This window comes from Haematobia irritans, chromosome 2 (assembly GCF_050003625.1).
Source record: "Haematobia irritans isolate KBUSLIRL chromosome 2, ASM5000362v1, whole genome shotgun sequence".
Taxonomy (NCBI): Eukaryota; Metazoa; Arthropoda; class Insecta; order Diptera; family Muscidae; genus Haematobia; species Haematobia irritans.
In genome coordinates this window covers 134,984,728-135,001,748 of record NC_134398.1, presented here as the reverse complement: position 1 = coordinate 135,001,748, position 17,021 = coordinate 134,984,728, and the positions used below count along the sequence as shown (strand labels likewise).

At 36.5% G+C, this 17,021-nt stretch overlaps 1 protein-coding gene across 1 annotated transcript; it reads right to left on the bottom strand.

Moving 5' to 3' along the window:
• Positions 1-11,397: 11,397 nt before the first annotated feature.
• On the bottom strand, positions 11,398-16,707 carry LOC142225072 (uncharacterized). Its single transcript, XM_075294847.1, has 3 exons — positions 12,958-16,707; positions 12,334-12,447; positions 11,398-12,273 (listed from the first exon to the last, which is right to left on the bottom strand). The coding sequence occupies exons 1-3, from the start codon at positions 16,705-16,707 to the stop codon at positions 11,398-11,400; spliced, it is 4,740 nt and encodes a 1,579-aa protein (XP_075150962.1).
• Positions 16,708-17,021: the final 314 nt, after the last annotated feature.

The following is a 17,021-nucleotide window of genomic DNA, read 5'->3' as shown; positions in this document are numbered from 1 at the left end:
AAAATTTTAACAAAATTTTCTCTAGAAATAAAATTTTGACAAAATTTTCTATAGAAACAAAATTTTGGTAGATTATTTTTGGCTCTAGTGGCAACCATGATTATGAACCGATATGGACCAATTTTTGTGTGATTGGGGGCTATATATAATTATGAACCGATGTGGACCAATTTTTGCATGGTTGTTAGAGACCATATACCAACACCATATACCAAATTTCAGCCGGATCGGATGAAATATGCTTCTCTTAGAGGCTCCACAAGCCAAATCTGGGGATCGGTTTATATGGGGGCTATATATAATTATGAACCGATGTGGACCAATTTTTGCATGATTGTTAGAGACCATATACCAATATCATGTATATGGGGGCTATATATGATTATGGACCGATGTGGACCAATTCTTGCACGATTGTTAGAGACCATATACCAACACCATGTACCAAATTTCAGCCGGATCGGATGAAATATGCTTCTCTTAGAGGCTCCACAAGCCAAATCTGGGGATCGGTTTATATGGGGGCTATATATAATTATGAACCGATGTGGACCAATTTTTGCATGGTTGTTAGAGACCATATACCAACACCATATACCAAATTTCAGCCCGATCGGATGAAATATGCTTCTGTTAGAGGCTCCACAAGCCAAATCTGAGGGTCCCTTTATATGGGGCTATACGTAAAAGTGGACCGATATGGCCCATTTTCAATACCATCCGACCTACATCGATAGCAACTACTTGTGCCAAGTTTCAAGTCGATAGCTTGTTTCGTTCGGAAGTTAGCGTGATTTCAACAGACGGACGGACGGACGGACATGCTCAGATCGACTCAGAATTTCACCACGACCCAGAATATATATACTTTATGGGGTCTTAGAGCAATATTTCGATGTGTTACAAACGGAATGACAAAGTTAATATACCCCCATCCTATGATGGAGGGTATAAAAATCGGATAAAATTTAGATATTGTTCCATACACATATATGTATCGATAGCTTTCGACAAATTGGATCATTTAAGCTTTATTATTAACCGATCGTAGATCGTTTTAGGTAGTACCGCTTAAGCCTGTTTCCATATATATGCATCGTCTGATTTTCCCAAATTGTGTTATAAAACACTTATTTATTAACCTATCTTTCTCAAAGTTTGCAGAATTTAATCTTCTTAATATATCTGCAAAAGAATCATCACGACAATTTTGTGTCTCGTACACACCTCTCTGCCGAATTTCTACTTTACTCACATGTTTTAATAATGCCAAACAATATTAGTGGGAACTAACTAATAGCTCCTAATATCAGGTGTTTCTGTTCAGATTCAGATAAAGCTCGCATTAACATTACTAATACCCCAAAAATGTTTATGTTTACTATTTCAGTATGGGTGGTTTAGGGCCCGCCCGGGTTTCTACTCTTTTCATTTGTTTTAAATAATACGAAATATTTTTGAAAAATAATGATATTACCTGACATCCTTCTTCAAATTGATTCAGATTTTAATAAGTTGGAATGCACAACGTTTATGCATAGCACCCAACAAAATAAAAGGACTTCAGATTGGGTTGGGTCCTGCCAGATTTTTTGAGATTTTTTATGCCCACCACCATAGAATGGTGATGGGGGTATAATGATTGTAATTCCGTTTGTAACACATCCAAGTATGGATTTCCGACTATATAAAGTATACATATTCTTGATAAGGGCAAAATTCTAAGACGATATATGTATGTCCGTCCGTCTGTCTGTTGTAATCACGCTACAACCTTCAATAATGGCGCTATCGTCCTGAAATTTGGCACAGATTCGTTTTTTTTCCTGCAGGCAGGTCAAGTTCGAAGATGGGCTATATTGGTCAAAGTTTTCATATAGTCCCCATATAGACCGATCTCCCGATTTTACTTGTTGGGCTTCTAGAAACCGTATTTACTATCCGATTTGCCTGAAATTTTAAAACTAGAGGTATTCTAGGACCAAAAATAGGTATAACGAAAAGGGGATGTATTGGTCCATGTTTTAGTATAGTCCCCATATAGACCGATCTCCCGATTTTTTCTTGGGCTTCTAGAAACTGTTTTTACTACAAAATTTGCCTGAAATTTGAAATCTACAGGTATTCTTGAATCACGAATAGGTGTGTCGCAAATGGAGTGTATCGGTCGATGTTTTGGTGTAGCCCCCATATAGACCGATCTCCCGACTATACTTCTTGGGCTTCTAGAAATAGTAGTTTTTACCCAATTTGTCTGAAAGTGGAATTCTAGAGGTATTTGAGGATCATTAAGAGGTGTGTCAAAAATGTTGAGTATTGGTCCATGTTTTGGTATAGACCCATATAGACCTATCTCTCGAATTTATTTCTATGACTTCTAGAATCTGGCTGACCGCAAAAAGGTCAGCTGAATATGGTGTGTGTCGACCATGTTTTGGTATAGCCCCCACATAGACCGATCTTCCGATTTAACTCCTTGAGCTTCTACAAACCGTAGTTTTTATCCTATTTGCTCGAAAATGTAAATATACTGGTATTGTATACCCTCAAAAATCTGTGTCGCATTTATTTTTACCGGTCCATTTGGTAATGCATCGATATAGACTCATTTCTCTTCTTGAGGGTACACCCAAAGAAAAAATGTTTTCCTGCAGAATGAAAATTTAGACAAACGAAATTCCCGTTTCGTATAAATTATTTTCGTTTAGAGCAAATTAATCCGAATGTTTGATAAGCGATTCAACTATTCTCTCTAAAATTAGTGTCAAAAGGAAATTTTGCTAGTCGAAAATTTCGTTCCTCAGAAAAGAAAACTCTTCTTTCAGTGTATAACAGGTGCACCGCTCATGAAAATTGCTTGAAACTGAAAGTACAATTTCCAGATTTTACTACTCGTAATCATTTAAATAATGGCGTTAAAAATCTAAAGATTTAAGATTTCAAATCAAGGCGCTATTCCATCATTTGCTCGATATAACATATTTATGATTTCTCTACAACTCAAACAAAATTGGTTCATATAAATCCAGAATCTGATCTAGTCTTCATAGATAGAATCTTTAAATTTATCTTCAGGAAGCGTACTGGATGAACTGACTTGCTTGGGAGAATATTTTCAAAGTAAACCATTATATTTGATTCATGGTGGAGGGTATTTAAGATTCGGCCCAGCCGAACTTACTGCTGTATATATTTGTTATATATCTATTTTGTGGAGAATTAACAGTTGAAGGAAGAACCTGATTTACATACACAGTGAATGAGTGAACTGAATAACCTCAATTAAAGCAAATCGTTTTGCATTTTTTGAAAATGTTCTTACATTTTTGGATTTTGAACTACCAATTAAGAAATTCTTTATTCTCATAAAATCGAAAAATAACTAAAATTAAACAAGTATATACGGCCGTAAGTTCGGCCAGGCCGAATCTTATGTACCCTCCACCATGGATTGCGTAGAAACTTCTACTGAAGACTGTCATAAACAATCGAATTACTTGGGTTGCGGTAACATTTGCCGATGGCAAGGTATCTTAACACTTCCTAACACCGTCTTCTAAATTGCAAGGTAGTCTATAGGTGGAATATATTAAACTAAAACAAGTATATACGGCCGTAAGTTCGGCCAGGCCGAATCTTATGTACCCTCCACCATGGATTGCGTAGAAACTTCTACGAAAGACTGTCATCCAGAAATTTCAACTCACATGGTTGTTAAATATCATATACTACCACCACGTACCAAATTTCAACCAGATCGGATGAATTTTGCTTCTCCAAAAGGCACCGGAGGTCAAATCTGGGGATCAGTTTATATGGGAGCTATATATTATTATGGACTGATAGGAACCAATTCCTGCATGGTTGTTGGATACCCTATACTAACATCACGTACCAAATTTCAACCAAATGGGAAGAAGGTGCCCCGGAGTTCAAATCTGGTGATCGGTTTATATGGGGGCTATATACAAACATATACAAACACCATGTACCAAATTTCAGCCGGATCGGATGAAATTTGCTTCTCTTAGAGGCTCCGCAAGCCAAGTCGGGGGATCGGTTTATATGGGGGCTATATATAATTATGGACCGATGTGAACCAATTTTTGCATGGTTGTTAGAGACCATATACTTACACCATGTACCAAATTTCAGCCGCATCGGATGAAATTTGCTTCTCTTAGAGGCCTCGCAAGCCAAATTTGGGGGTCCGTTTATATGGGGGCTATACGTAAAAGTGGACCGATATGGCCCATTTGCAATACCATCCGACCTACATCAATAAAAACTACTTGTGCCAAGTTTCAAGTCGATAGCTTGTTTCGTTCGGAAGTTAGCGTGATTTCAACAGACGGACGGACAGACGGACGGACGGACGGACATGCTCAGATCGACTCAGAATTTCACCACGACCCAGAATATATATACTTTATGGGGTCTTAGAGCAATATTTCGATGTGTTACAAACGGAATGACAAAGTTAATATACCCCTATGGTGGAGGGTATAAAAAGGCCGATTAAATAAGTATATAATTAAGTTTGACAAAATTTTCTATAGAAATAAAATTTTGACAAAATAAAATTTGGAGAAAATTTTCTATAGAAATAAAATTTTGACACAATTTTCTATACAAATAAAATTTTAGTAGATTATTTTTGGCTTGAGTGGCAACCATGATTATGAACCGATATAGACCAATTTTTGTATGATTGGGGATCGGCTATATATAACTATAGACCCATATGGACCAATTTTGGCATGGTTATTAGAGACCATATACTAACACCACGTACCAAATTTCAACCGAATCGGATGAATTTTGCTCCTCCAAGAGGCTCCGCAAGCCAAATCTGAGGGTCTGTTTATATGGGGGCTATACGTAAAAGTGGACCGATAGGGCCCATTTACAATACCAACCGACCTACATTAATAACAACTACTTGTGCCGATTTTAAGTCGATAGCTTGTTTCGTTCGGAAGTTAGCGTGACGGATATGGACCAATTCTTGCATGGTTGTTAGAGACCTAACACCACGTTCCAAATTTCAACCGGATCGGATGAATTTTGTTCCTGCAAGAGGCTCCGGAGGTCAAATCTGGGGATCGGTTTATATGGGGGCTATATATAATTATGGACCGATATGGACTAATTTTTGCATGGTTGCTAGAGACTATATACTTACACCATGTACACCAATACCATGTACTAAATTTCAGCAGGATCGAATGAAATTTGCTTCTCTTTGTGGCTCCCCAAGCCAAATCTGAGGGTACGTTTATATGGGGGCTATACGTAAAAGTTGACCGATTGGCCCATTTGCAATACCATCCGACCTACATCAATAACAACTACTTGTGCCAAGTTTCAAGTCGATAGCTTGTTTCGTTCGGAAGTTAGCGTGATTTCAACAGACGGACGGACGGACATGCTTAGATCGACTCAGAATTTAACCACGACCCAGAATATATATACTTTATGGGGTCTTAGAGCAATATTTCGATATGTCACAAACGGAATGACAAAGTTAATATACCCCCATCCTATGGTGGAGGGTATAAAAATGTCATCGTCCGGCTATTGGGATTTATACGTTTAGTTCATAAAATATTGAAGACATTTTTGCAATAAAGAATATTTCATTGGCATGGAAAAGTTTCTACAAAAATTAAAAACGAAATAATTTTTTTGCATAAATATAAGTTAACTTTAGAATCAATTTAAGAATGGACTTTTTCTGTGTACTATAGAAATCTATTCATTGAATAACCGTTTTTGTGTATTATAGTAAAAATTTCTTTGAAATTTTTTGGATGCACCATTGTTCGCGTTATATCAAATTTAAATTAAAACAAAACAAAGTTAATTTCAGCATCAGATTAACAACGGACTATAGAAAAAATTTCAGGCATCACCATTATTTAGCACTAAAATATGAAAATAAAAAGTACACACAATTATAGGACTGGACGTATAACTTCGATTATATGTTAAAGATTCGGAGTGTATATTTTCAAGAAAAACCGCACAAAAATGAAACAATTAAAAAAGTGGCACATTTTGGTAAATAGTTGTCACACAAATGTAAAAAGTATGGCATTTAGTAGCAAATGCCATAGTTTGAAATAGTGTATTTGCAAAAGCTAGAGCAATAATTAATTAATAGTTTAGACCATTACATTAGACATCTTATATTGTATTTAGTTAATCCAATGTTGAACCATCACACTGAGCCACTGTCTCTAATCATACACACTTTCAAAGCAACACTACGTTTGTACTTTGTTTTATACTGCAGCTATATTTTTGTTACCATGACTAGAGTAAAACTCCAAAAAGTGAATATTACGTCGAGTTGGTCTGATATTGTTGTTGCTCAAAAAAGTACGAAATGTCTTAAGGCTGCACCTGCAATTGTATCAAATTTAAAAAGTTTAACAGTTAAGTGCAATTGTTTACCCGCTTATGTTTTCTATTGTGGCCGAAAAAAACACCAACAACAAAAACTGAATAGTAAAAGTTTTTTCTTTTATTTGTTTTCCTGCAGTTGGACAAATAGGGAAATAAAGTGTTTAGTTTGGTGCCTACTGGTGTTCGTCTTTTCTTTGAAACTGAACTCTTTTGTAGTTATTGTGAGCTTTGTGAAATTAAGGATAATCGAATTGGTTGCTACCTATCTTTTTTAAATTTTGCTCGCTTTGTTAGCGATTTACATGATTATATAATATGGGATATAAGACAAAAAACAAAACAATCGTTTACAAATGTATTACGAGATGTTTTCAAAAGAAAAAAGCAATTTCGGTAGCTATCAGCAGGCAAAAGTAAAATAATTATCATCTGGACTCTAGTCGGAATATTTAACCCTTCTGCGCGTGATGTGGTCCTGCTGGACCTTTTTGATTTTTATTCCTACATAACTTTATCCTTTACATGATTTGCAGCGTGATGGTTTATGACTTCTTGTATTAAAGTGTCTTAAGTTGAAAACTGTAAATTTTTATGTGATTGAATCATTAAATCGGTTTTTAAAAATTTAGTGCTATTCTGCGTGATGAGGTCCAATGGGACCTAGCACTAATTGCATTAGTGGTTTCAGCGTTTTTCAGTTTAAAAAGCAGCGTTAAGATATTGCGATTTTTGGATTTGGAACAATTAATAACAATAACATCCTTTCAGAAAATACCGTTATTGAGAAGAATTTATAATTTTTATACCCTCCATCATAGGATGGGGGTATTAACTTTGTCATTCCGTTTGTAACACATCGAAATATTGCTCTAAGACCCCATAAAGTATATATATTCTGGGTCGTGGTGAAATTCTGAGTCGATCTAAGCATGTCCGTCCGTCCGTCCGTCCGTCCGTCCGTCTGTTGAAATCACGCTAACTTCCGAACGAAACAAGCTATCGACTTGAAACTTGGCACAAGTAGTTGTTATCGATGTAGGTCGGATGGTATTGAAAATGGGCCATATCGGTCCACTTTTACGTATAGCCCCCATATAAAGGGACCCTCAGATTTGGCTTGTGGAGCCTCTAACGGAAGCATATTTCATCCGATCCGGCTGAAATTTGGTATATGGTGTTTGTATATGGTCTCTAACAAACGTGCAAAAATTGGTCCACATCGGTCCATAATTATATATAGCCCCCATATAAACCGATCCCCAGATTTGGCTTGCGGAGCCTAAAAGAGAAGCAAATTTCATCCGATCCGCCTGAAATTTGGTACATGGTGTTGGTATATGGTCTCTAACAACCATGCAAAAATTGATCCATATCGGACCATAATTATATATAGCCCCCATATAAACCGATGCCCAGATTTGGCTTGTGGAGCCTCTAAGAGAAGCATATTTCATCCGATCCGGCTGAAATTTGGTACATGGTGTTGGTATATGGTCTCTAACAATCATGCAAAAATTGGTCCACATCGGTCCATAATTATATATAGCCCCCATATAAACCGATCCCCAGATTTGGCTTGCGGAGCCTCAAAGAGAAGCAAATTTCATCCGATCCATCTGAAATTTTGTACATGATGTTGGTATATGGTCTCTAACAACCATGCAAAAAGTGGTCCACATCGGTCCATAAATATATATAGACCCCATATAAACAGATCTCCAGATTTGGCTTGCGAAGCCTCAAAGAGAAGCAAATTGCATCCGATCCGGCTGAAATTTGGTACATGGTGTTGGTATGTGGTCTCTAACAATCATGCGGAAATTGGTCCACATCGGTCCATAATTATATATAGCCCCCATATAAACCGATCCCCAGATTTGGCTTGCGGAGCCTCAAAGAGAAGCAAATTTAATTCGATCCATCTGAAATTTTGTACATGATGTTGGTATATGGTCTCCAACAACCATGCAAAAATTGGTCCACATCGGTTCATAATTATATATAGACCCCATATAAACCGATCTCCAGATTTGGCTTGCGAAGCCTCAAAGAGAAGCAAATTGCATCCGATCCGGCTGAAATTTGGTACATGGTATTGGTATATGGTCTCTAACAACCGTGCAAAAATTTGTCCACATCGGTCCATAATTATATATAGCGCCCATATAAACCGATCCCCAGATTTGGGTTGCGGAGCCTCAAAGAGAAACAAATTTCATCCGATCCGCCTGAAATTTGGTACATGATGTTGGTATATGGTCTTTAACAACCATGCAAAAATTGGTCCACATCGGTTCATAATTATATATAGCCCCCATATAAACCGATCCCCAGATTTGGCTTGCGAAGTCTCCAAGGGAAGCAAATTTCATCCAATCCGGTTGTAATTTGGAACATGGTGTTAGTATATGATCTTTAACAACCGTGCCAGAATTGGTCCATATCGGTCCATAATTATATACAGCCCCCATATAAAACGTTCTCCAGATTTGACCTCCGGAGCCTTTTGGAGGAGCAAAATTCATCCGATCCGGTTCAAATTAGGAACGTGGTGTTAGTATATGGTCGCTAACAACCATACTAAAATTGGTCCATATCGGTTCATAATCATGGTTGCCACTACCAAATTTTATTTCTATAGAAAATTTTGTCAAAATTTTATTTCTATAGAAAATTTTGTCAAAATTTTATTTCTAGAGAAAATTTTGTTAAAATTTTATTCGGTTCATAATAAAATTTTCGTCATAGTCAAAATTTTATTTCTATAGAAAATTTTGTTCAAATTTTATTCGGTTCATAATCATGGTTGCCACTCGAGCCAAAAATAACCTACCAAGATTTTATTTCTATAGAAAATTTTGTCAAAATTTTATTTCTATAGAAAATTTTGTTAAAATTTTATTTCTGTAGAAATTTTTGTCAAAATTTTCTTTCTATAGAAAATTTTGTCAAAATTTTTATTTCTATAGAAAATTTTGTGAAATTTTTATTTCTATGGAAAATTTTGTTAAAATTTTATTTCTGTAGAAAACTTTGTCGAAATTTTATGTCTGCTTTGTCAAACTGAATTATATACGTATTGGATCGATCTTTTTTGATTTAATATATACCACGTATGGACTTACATACAATTTAGAAGATGGTGTTAGGAGGTTTTAAGATACCTTGCCATCGGCAAGCGTTACCGCAACTTAAGTAATTCGATTGTGGATGGCAGTGTTTAGAAGAAGTTTCTACGCAATCCATGATGGAGGGTACATAAGCTTCGGCCTGGCCGAACTTACGGCCGTATATACTTGTTGAAATTTCCATTGGTTTCGTTGCTTCGTAGTACATAATTTTATGTCTTCCGAAGATATATCCACTGTAGCGAGACAACAAGAGGAAAAAAGCTATTTGAACATTCAACTACCAAAACAATATATTGTTGCTTAGTACTTATAGGTACCTCGCCTGTGACAAACATCAGGGCTCTAGAATACTAATCAAAAATTTAAACATTATCTGTATTCTATTAAAAATTAAAGAAAACTCTATATTTACAAACAAATATCTATATATGCAATTTGTGCTTCATAGAAGACTCCACCTATAGTAAATAATCGAAAATTATCGTACGGATAACCTCTCTACCATCCGTTTTTTATTATAGGTCCCACGGGACCTTATCACGCTGGTATCGCTTCCGGTGTTATCACATACATAAGGGTTAAAAAAAAGTTCAATGAAAAATAAAAGAAATAATTAAGGCTTCCCAGCAATCCTTGTTTTTCATCGTATGATTTGCAGTCAAACATATTGTACTTCTCATAGCTGATTAGGAAATTTTCAACCGCGACACATTATATCAGGAAACATTATGAGAACTGCAGAAAATATTATCTTGAGCACAAAATATTCTTGGCCTAAAAATACGAATGCGAGTTTTGTTAACATTTCTATGGTACAACGTTTTTTCCTTGGCCAAAAGTCGTCAAATTTTTCAATGATGTCGTTTTTCCGTAGAGGTAGGACATTCGACTTTACAAGGGGTATAGTGCAGAATCTTACTAAAAATAATTATATGAGCAGAATCGTAAGCATAAAGACAAGTTTCATGGTTTATTTCTTAGTTTCTTATTGAAAGTCAAAAAGTTGAATAGTTGACCTTTAACAAACACAAAAAAAAAAATTCCCAAAATTTTTTTTTATATTCTTATTACAATCCCTTGTTCGTATCGAGCAAATATTAAATATGTACATTAAAAAAATTTTACTTGGATACAAAGATTTTGACCTTCCCTTGAGGAGTTTGGTATTGATTCCGAGCCAAGGATGCCACTTCTTTATTTTTTAGCAGCCTATCTGGCTTTAAATCTGGGATCAATGATATTACAATTAGGATACACATTTCATTTATCGAATTTTCATACTGTTTTAGCAGTATGTTAATAAAACTATTCACACCAGTTTAAAAATCAAAATTATAGCGGATACTTCAAAGTAGAAAATGTTTTCTTAATTTCGAAAAGACTTTAAACCAAAGATGATAATTCCTCGAAATAAGTATAAGCTTATATTTGAAGCTTTTTTATCTGTGTTGAGCCTATAAGCTTTTTTATAGGCTATTATTTCAAAAATTAAAACTCGAAAATTTTATAATTTTAGTGATCCAAATTGATCGTTTTATTTGGCTGTAACAATGCAACTCAACTAACTATCGAAAAACAGAATATAAAAAATTCTCCATGCAAAAAAGGAATGAGAAAAATATCAAAATCATTATCGTCTTCTTGTTGATCATTGTCTCTTTAGGCAAGTTGATAGAATATCAATATGCATTTTTGCATTGCATCGCATGTTGTTGTTGATGTTGTAAAAAGAGCGTAAAAATGCATTTCAGGGGTAAACGCACCAACATACATATTTATGCGTGGCTGATGCAACGTTTGTATGTTTAGCCATATGTACAATGCTGGATGCTGTTACTACAGGTAGATATTGATGTTATTGAGACTTCTCGCACAGTGGTTTATCCGAACATCCTCCCCCCGTTGGAAGGCTGTGCGTTTCAACAACATTATCATTAATGGGTAGTACGGCTAATTTGGCAACTGATCGTCGAATTATGCCGTTGATGGTTTTTATGATTGCCACTCGAACTATTTCATCGTTGCCTCTTACAACATCTACAACTCGTCCCAAAAGCCATTTCAAAGGTGGCAGATTGTCATCTTTTACAAGTACCATATCTCCGATGGCAACATTTTTGCGTTGTGACTTCCACTTTGACCGCTCTTGAAGAAGGGCCAGATAAGAAGAACTCCACTTCTTCCAAAATATTTGCTGCATATAGCAAACCTTTTGCCATCTATTCAATCTATTAATATTCAAATCTGTTACATCGGGCTCCGAAATTGTTGTTAATGGGGCGCCAACTAAAAAGTGGCCAGGTGTCAACACTTCGAGATCGTTTGGATCTTCTGATATTTGGCATAGAGGTCTAGAATTTAACACGGCACATATTTCACATACCAGGGTCCTTAATTCATCAAATGAAAGAACTGACTGCCCCACTGTGCGATAGAAATGATACTTGGCCGATTTAACCGCAGCCTCCCAAAGGCCCCCAAAGTGCGGTGATCTGGGCGGTATAAATTTCCAATTGATTTCATCCTCAAAACAGTGTTTTTGGATTTGCTGCATGCTCGTTTGGTTGAAAAAAAGTTGCCGTAGTTCACCCAATTCGTTTTTGGCTCCTACAAAATTTGTGGCATTGTCCGACCAAATAGTTTTTGGTTTGCCTCGAATCGAGATGAATCGCTTTAAGGATGACAGGAACGACGATGTAGATAAGTCGGATACCAATTCCATATGTATCGCCTTAGTTGCAAAACATATAAATATACATATGTAACTTTTTAATGGTGGCCGATTTCGTACCTCTGATTTATAATAAAAAGGCCCGCAAAAATCAATTCCAGTTATAGAAAATGCCCTGCTTGGCTGAACTCTTTCATGCGGCAAACTGCCCATTATGTGCTCAGCTATTTTAGGCTTTAAGCGAAAACACTTTATACATTTAGCAATTATTAGGCTGATAGTTTTCCTGCCTCCTAGAGGCCAATATTGCTGACGAATATTTGCCAAAAGACTTTGAGGACCCGCGTGCAGAAATTTTTCGTGGAAGTAAATGACCATTGACTTGGTAAGTGGGTGGCTTTTCGGAACAATTATTGGGTGCTGAGCGTCGAAATTTAAATACGAATTTTGCAACCGCCCGCCGACTCTAATCAACCCATCAGAATCCATAAATGGTGCAAGCGCGAGTAATTTGCTAGATGTAGAAATATTTGATTTTGATTTCAAGGCTTTATATTCAGCTGAAAAATTAATTATTTGAATGTTTCGAAAAAGTATCTTAGTTCCCATTTTAATATCATTTTCCATTGTATTTTCGCCGGATTTAAATTTTGAAAAATTCATGAAACGATATACATATCCAAAAATCCGTTGAATTTTATAGAAAGAATTTAGAAATTTGCAATTCAAAGCAAAATCATATACCGTCGAAGCAATTAGAACTGCACGTCGACGTTCAGGCAAATCTTCAATGAAATTCATATTATTTGGCCAATGTTCAAAATTTTTGTATAAAAAAGAGGGTCCATTTTTCCACAGGTTACACTTCACCAGCTCTTCTGGTGTAGAACCTCTCGATAATATATCCGCAGGATTTTTAGCGGTAGGCACATGGTGCCACATCATATTTTTGGTCAGATTTTGGATACGACTCACTCTATTACTTACAAAAATGTTGTAATTCGAAGACTCTTCCCGCAGCCACGACAATACTACCATGGAGTCCGACCAGCAGTGACATTCATAACCTTTGCCCAGAGTACTTGAAACATCATCCAAAAGTTCAGCGAGAAGCAGCGCTGCTGATAATTCCAATTTTGGTATCGTTAGAACTTTAAGGGGTGCCACTCTAGATTTGGAGCATAATAAATTCACCCGAATCTCTCCTTCGTGCTCTGATCTCACATAAATACAGGCTCCATAGGCTGATATGCTCGCATCGCAAAAGGCATGTATTTGAACATCCGAATCTGGAAGTAAAACAAATCTAGGATATTCGAATTGGCTAGCAAACGAAAATTTTGAAACATATTGCAACCAAGCAGTGTGCAAATCTTGGGGCAAGCTCTCATCCCAATCCAATTTAATTTTCCACAAGTTTTGCATAAAAACTTTGGCCTTAGTTATGACAGGCCCAATTAGCCCCAGAGGGTCATATAGACGGGCTATCGACGATAAAACAGTCCGCTTTGAAATATTTGTTGATTCTAAAAAATGCGAAAATGAAAAAATAAAATTATCCAACTTTGGATTCCAAACAAGGCCCAGGGTTTTAGTGATATTTGTCCCATCATGAAATTCTAAAAAAGTTTCACGATCACCAGCAGGCACATTTTCCAAGACGGAGTCATCATTAGAACACCACTTTCGTATTTGAAAGTTTCCTCTCTTCAGAAGAGACGTGATTTGTTCTCTTATTTCAATGACCTCTTCTATTGAATCCCCTCCAGAGATCAAATCGTCCACATAAAAATCTCTAGTGACGATATTTGCACCAATGGGAAACAATTCTCTCTCATCAAAAGCAAGCTGATGCATTGCACATATAGCAAGAAAGGCGGCGGGTTTTGTGCCGTAAGTCACTGTGTTCAGCTTGTATATTTGTATGTCCTCACTAGAGCTATTTCTCCACAATATACATTGGAGGTAATCATCTGGTGGATTAATGAGAACACATCTATACATCTTACATATGTCGCCACTTAAAGCGATTTTGAAAAATCTAAAACGAAGTATCGTATTAAATAATTTGGCCTGTATAGTAGGGCCCGAATGAAGAGTTTCGTTTAATGAAAGGCCTGTGTTTGTTTTTGCCGCCCCATCAAATACTACCCTGAGCTTGGTAGTTGTGCTCTCCTCCTTATGCACACAGTGGTGAGGCAGAAAATAAGTTTTGGTTTGTGGAGGAATATCTGTGACGAGACTCATGTGCTTTAGATCGATATACTCACTCATGAACTCACTGTATTTTTTCTTTACTGCAGGCAATTTATTCAATTTTCTCTCTAAATTGAGAAATCGACTGTGGGCTCTCCCATAAGAATCACCAAGTTCATTTGAATTTATTTTCTTTGGTAATGAAACTGAATATTCACCAGAGGATAGACGCACTGTGTTTTCAATAAAATGTTGCTCACAGAACTCATCGTCGGAATTAAGCTGCTCAGGGTTTCCAAAATTCTGCTCTACTTCCCAAAAGCTCTTTACAATATCAGCCAACGATTCATGTTCGCCTTTTGTAATGGCCTTTGATGCAGCGGCTAATGAACATGCATTCGAGTGAGATGCGCCCCCACCAGATACCACCCATCCAAGACGGGTTTTTTGTAAAATTGTCGAATTATTTCCACAGCGTATTTGGCCAACACTCATTAGTTCGAAAAATAGGCCAGCGCCAATAAGTAGATCTATTCTTCCCCTCTCACAAAAGTTGGAATCAGCTAATTTAATGTTATGAGGGATTTTGAAATCATTTACCTTAAGATTTCGATTTGGCTGGTATTCTGTAATTGATGGTATCACAACAGCTACGAATGAAACAGAATATTCACTGTGGCATGATTTTATTAATATTTCTGTCGATTTATCAGCCAAAATGTTACCTTCGCCGATACCAGATATTACGATATTTGAATTTCTCACCTTTAACTGGGCCTGATTGACAAATCGAGTTGTTATAAAATTTAGCTGGGAGGCCGAATCTAGAATCGCTCGGCATGGAACGAATACGCCAGAATTAGTTTTAACCAAAACAATAGCGGTCGCCAGCAAAATATTTGTACCATCAGCAGTTTCGAATTGTTGGGTAGGATTTGATGAAACGAGAGTAGATTGTGTTTGTACTTGCGGTGGCTGCGAGGAAGATGGTGGGTGCCCTTGATTGATGTTGTTGTTAGCTTGTGTGGGTGTTGATAGTGATTCAAAATTATTATCGATATGTAATAGCGAGTGGTGTTTCATTTGGCAGATATTGCAGGGCCCAAACTTACATTTCTGGAGTCTATGACCCTTTCTTAAACAGTTAAGACACAAATTTAGTCTTTTTACTTCTCTAAAACGTAGCGTTGGGGAGAGATTTGAAAACTGTGAGCAATTCGATATGTAATGATCATTTGCATTACAAAATGTACAAAACGATTGCTTGGCTCCGGAAGCTATCAAAACATTTCGACCTTGGGAATTCGATTTCTTACTTGATTGTTGATTAGATGTGGTTGGTTTCATAGAGCTCTCAAGATTTTCCATCATACGACATCTTCGTTCAAGAAAGGAAGCCATGAATGGCCATGTTGGCAATCTATCATTTTGCAACCCTTCTTCCCACTTGGCTTGTGTTTGGTGATCCAGTTTAGAAACCACTAAATTAACGAGAAATCCATCTGCCAATTGCTCTTTGGTACATATCGTTTCGAGGGCTCGTATATGAGCGTTGAGTTTATCGCTAAGCTGGCGAAGACTGGATGCAGACCCTTTTTCAACATTTTTCAACCCAAAAACCTCTTTGATATGCATCTGAAAAAGAAGCAATTTATTATCGAATCGATTTTTAAGTAATTCAATTGCTTTATCATAATTTGCATCATTCGGCTCCAAAGATGATATCGTATCCAAAGCAGATCCAGTTAAGAGAGACCGTAGATGCTGGAACTTTTCTATATTGGTTAAATCCATATCGTTGGCTATAACTGTGGTAAACATAGCAAAAAAGTTCGGCCAGTCGGTGTATGAACCACTGAAAGCTGGAATTTTTAGTTCTGGCAGTCGAGTTTTGCGAATATTTCTTGGTTCCTCTATCGAAAATTGACGAAAAGTTGATGATGAAGGTAAAGAACGTGTACCGCCACTGGCCACAATTTTCCGCTTTAGTTTTGCCTTTGCTTCAAAATAAGATTTCATAAAATTGTCTCTGATAGTTTCATCCAAACTATCTCCTTGATAATTTTCCACAATTGATAGGGAATTTTCGAAATTTGTATTTAAACTTTCAACATAATCGAGGCGGACGGACAGATCAGCTTCATCCAGTGTTTGTAATTCATCGGAAGTAATGCGCTTATTAAATTTCTCCAGCTGCTTACCGATTAATTCCACTTTTTTTAAGCACTGCGATAGATCGGAGCTTTCCTTACCCGATTCCTTGGAATTAGATGATGATGATGTATTAAAATCTGGCATATTTTTCCAATTTTTAATCAAAAATCCAAAATTCAGTTTTTATAATTACGCAATGGATTACGCAATATTCGCTGTCTGAGCAAGTCTCAAGTTTTTTTTTTTTGGCTTAAAATCCGACGAAATTTTTATATTTTAATACCCGACTTGGCACTAAAAATACGTGATTCCAATCAATCACGTCGGGGTCACCAATGTTGAGCCTATAAGCTTTTTTATAGGCTATTATTTCAAAAATTAAAACTCGAAAATTTTATAATTTTAGTGATCCAAATTGATCGTTTTATTTGGCTGTAACAATGCAACTCAACTAACTA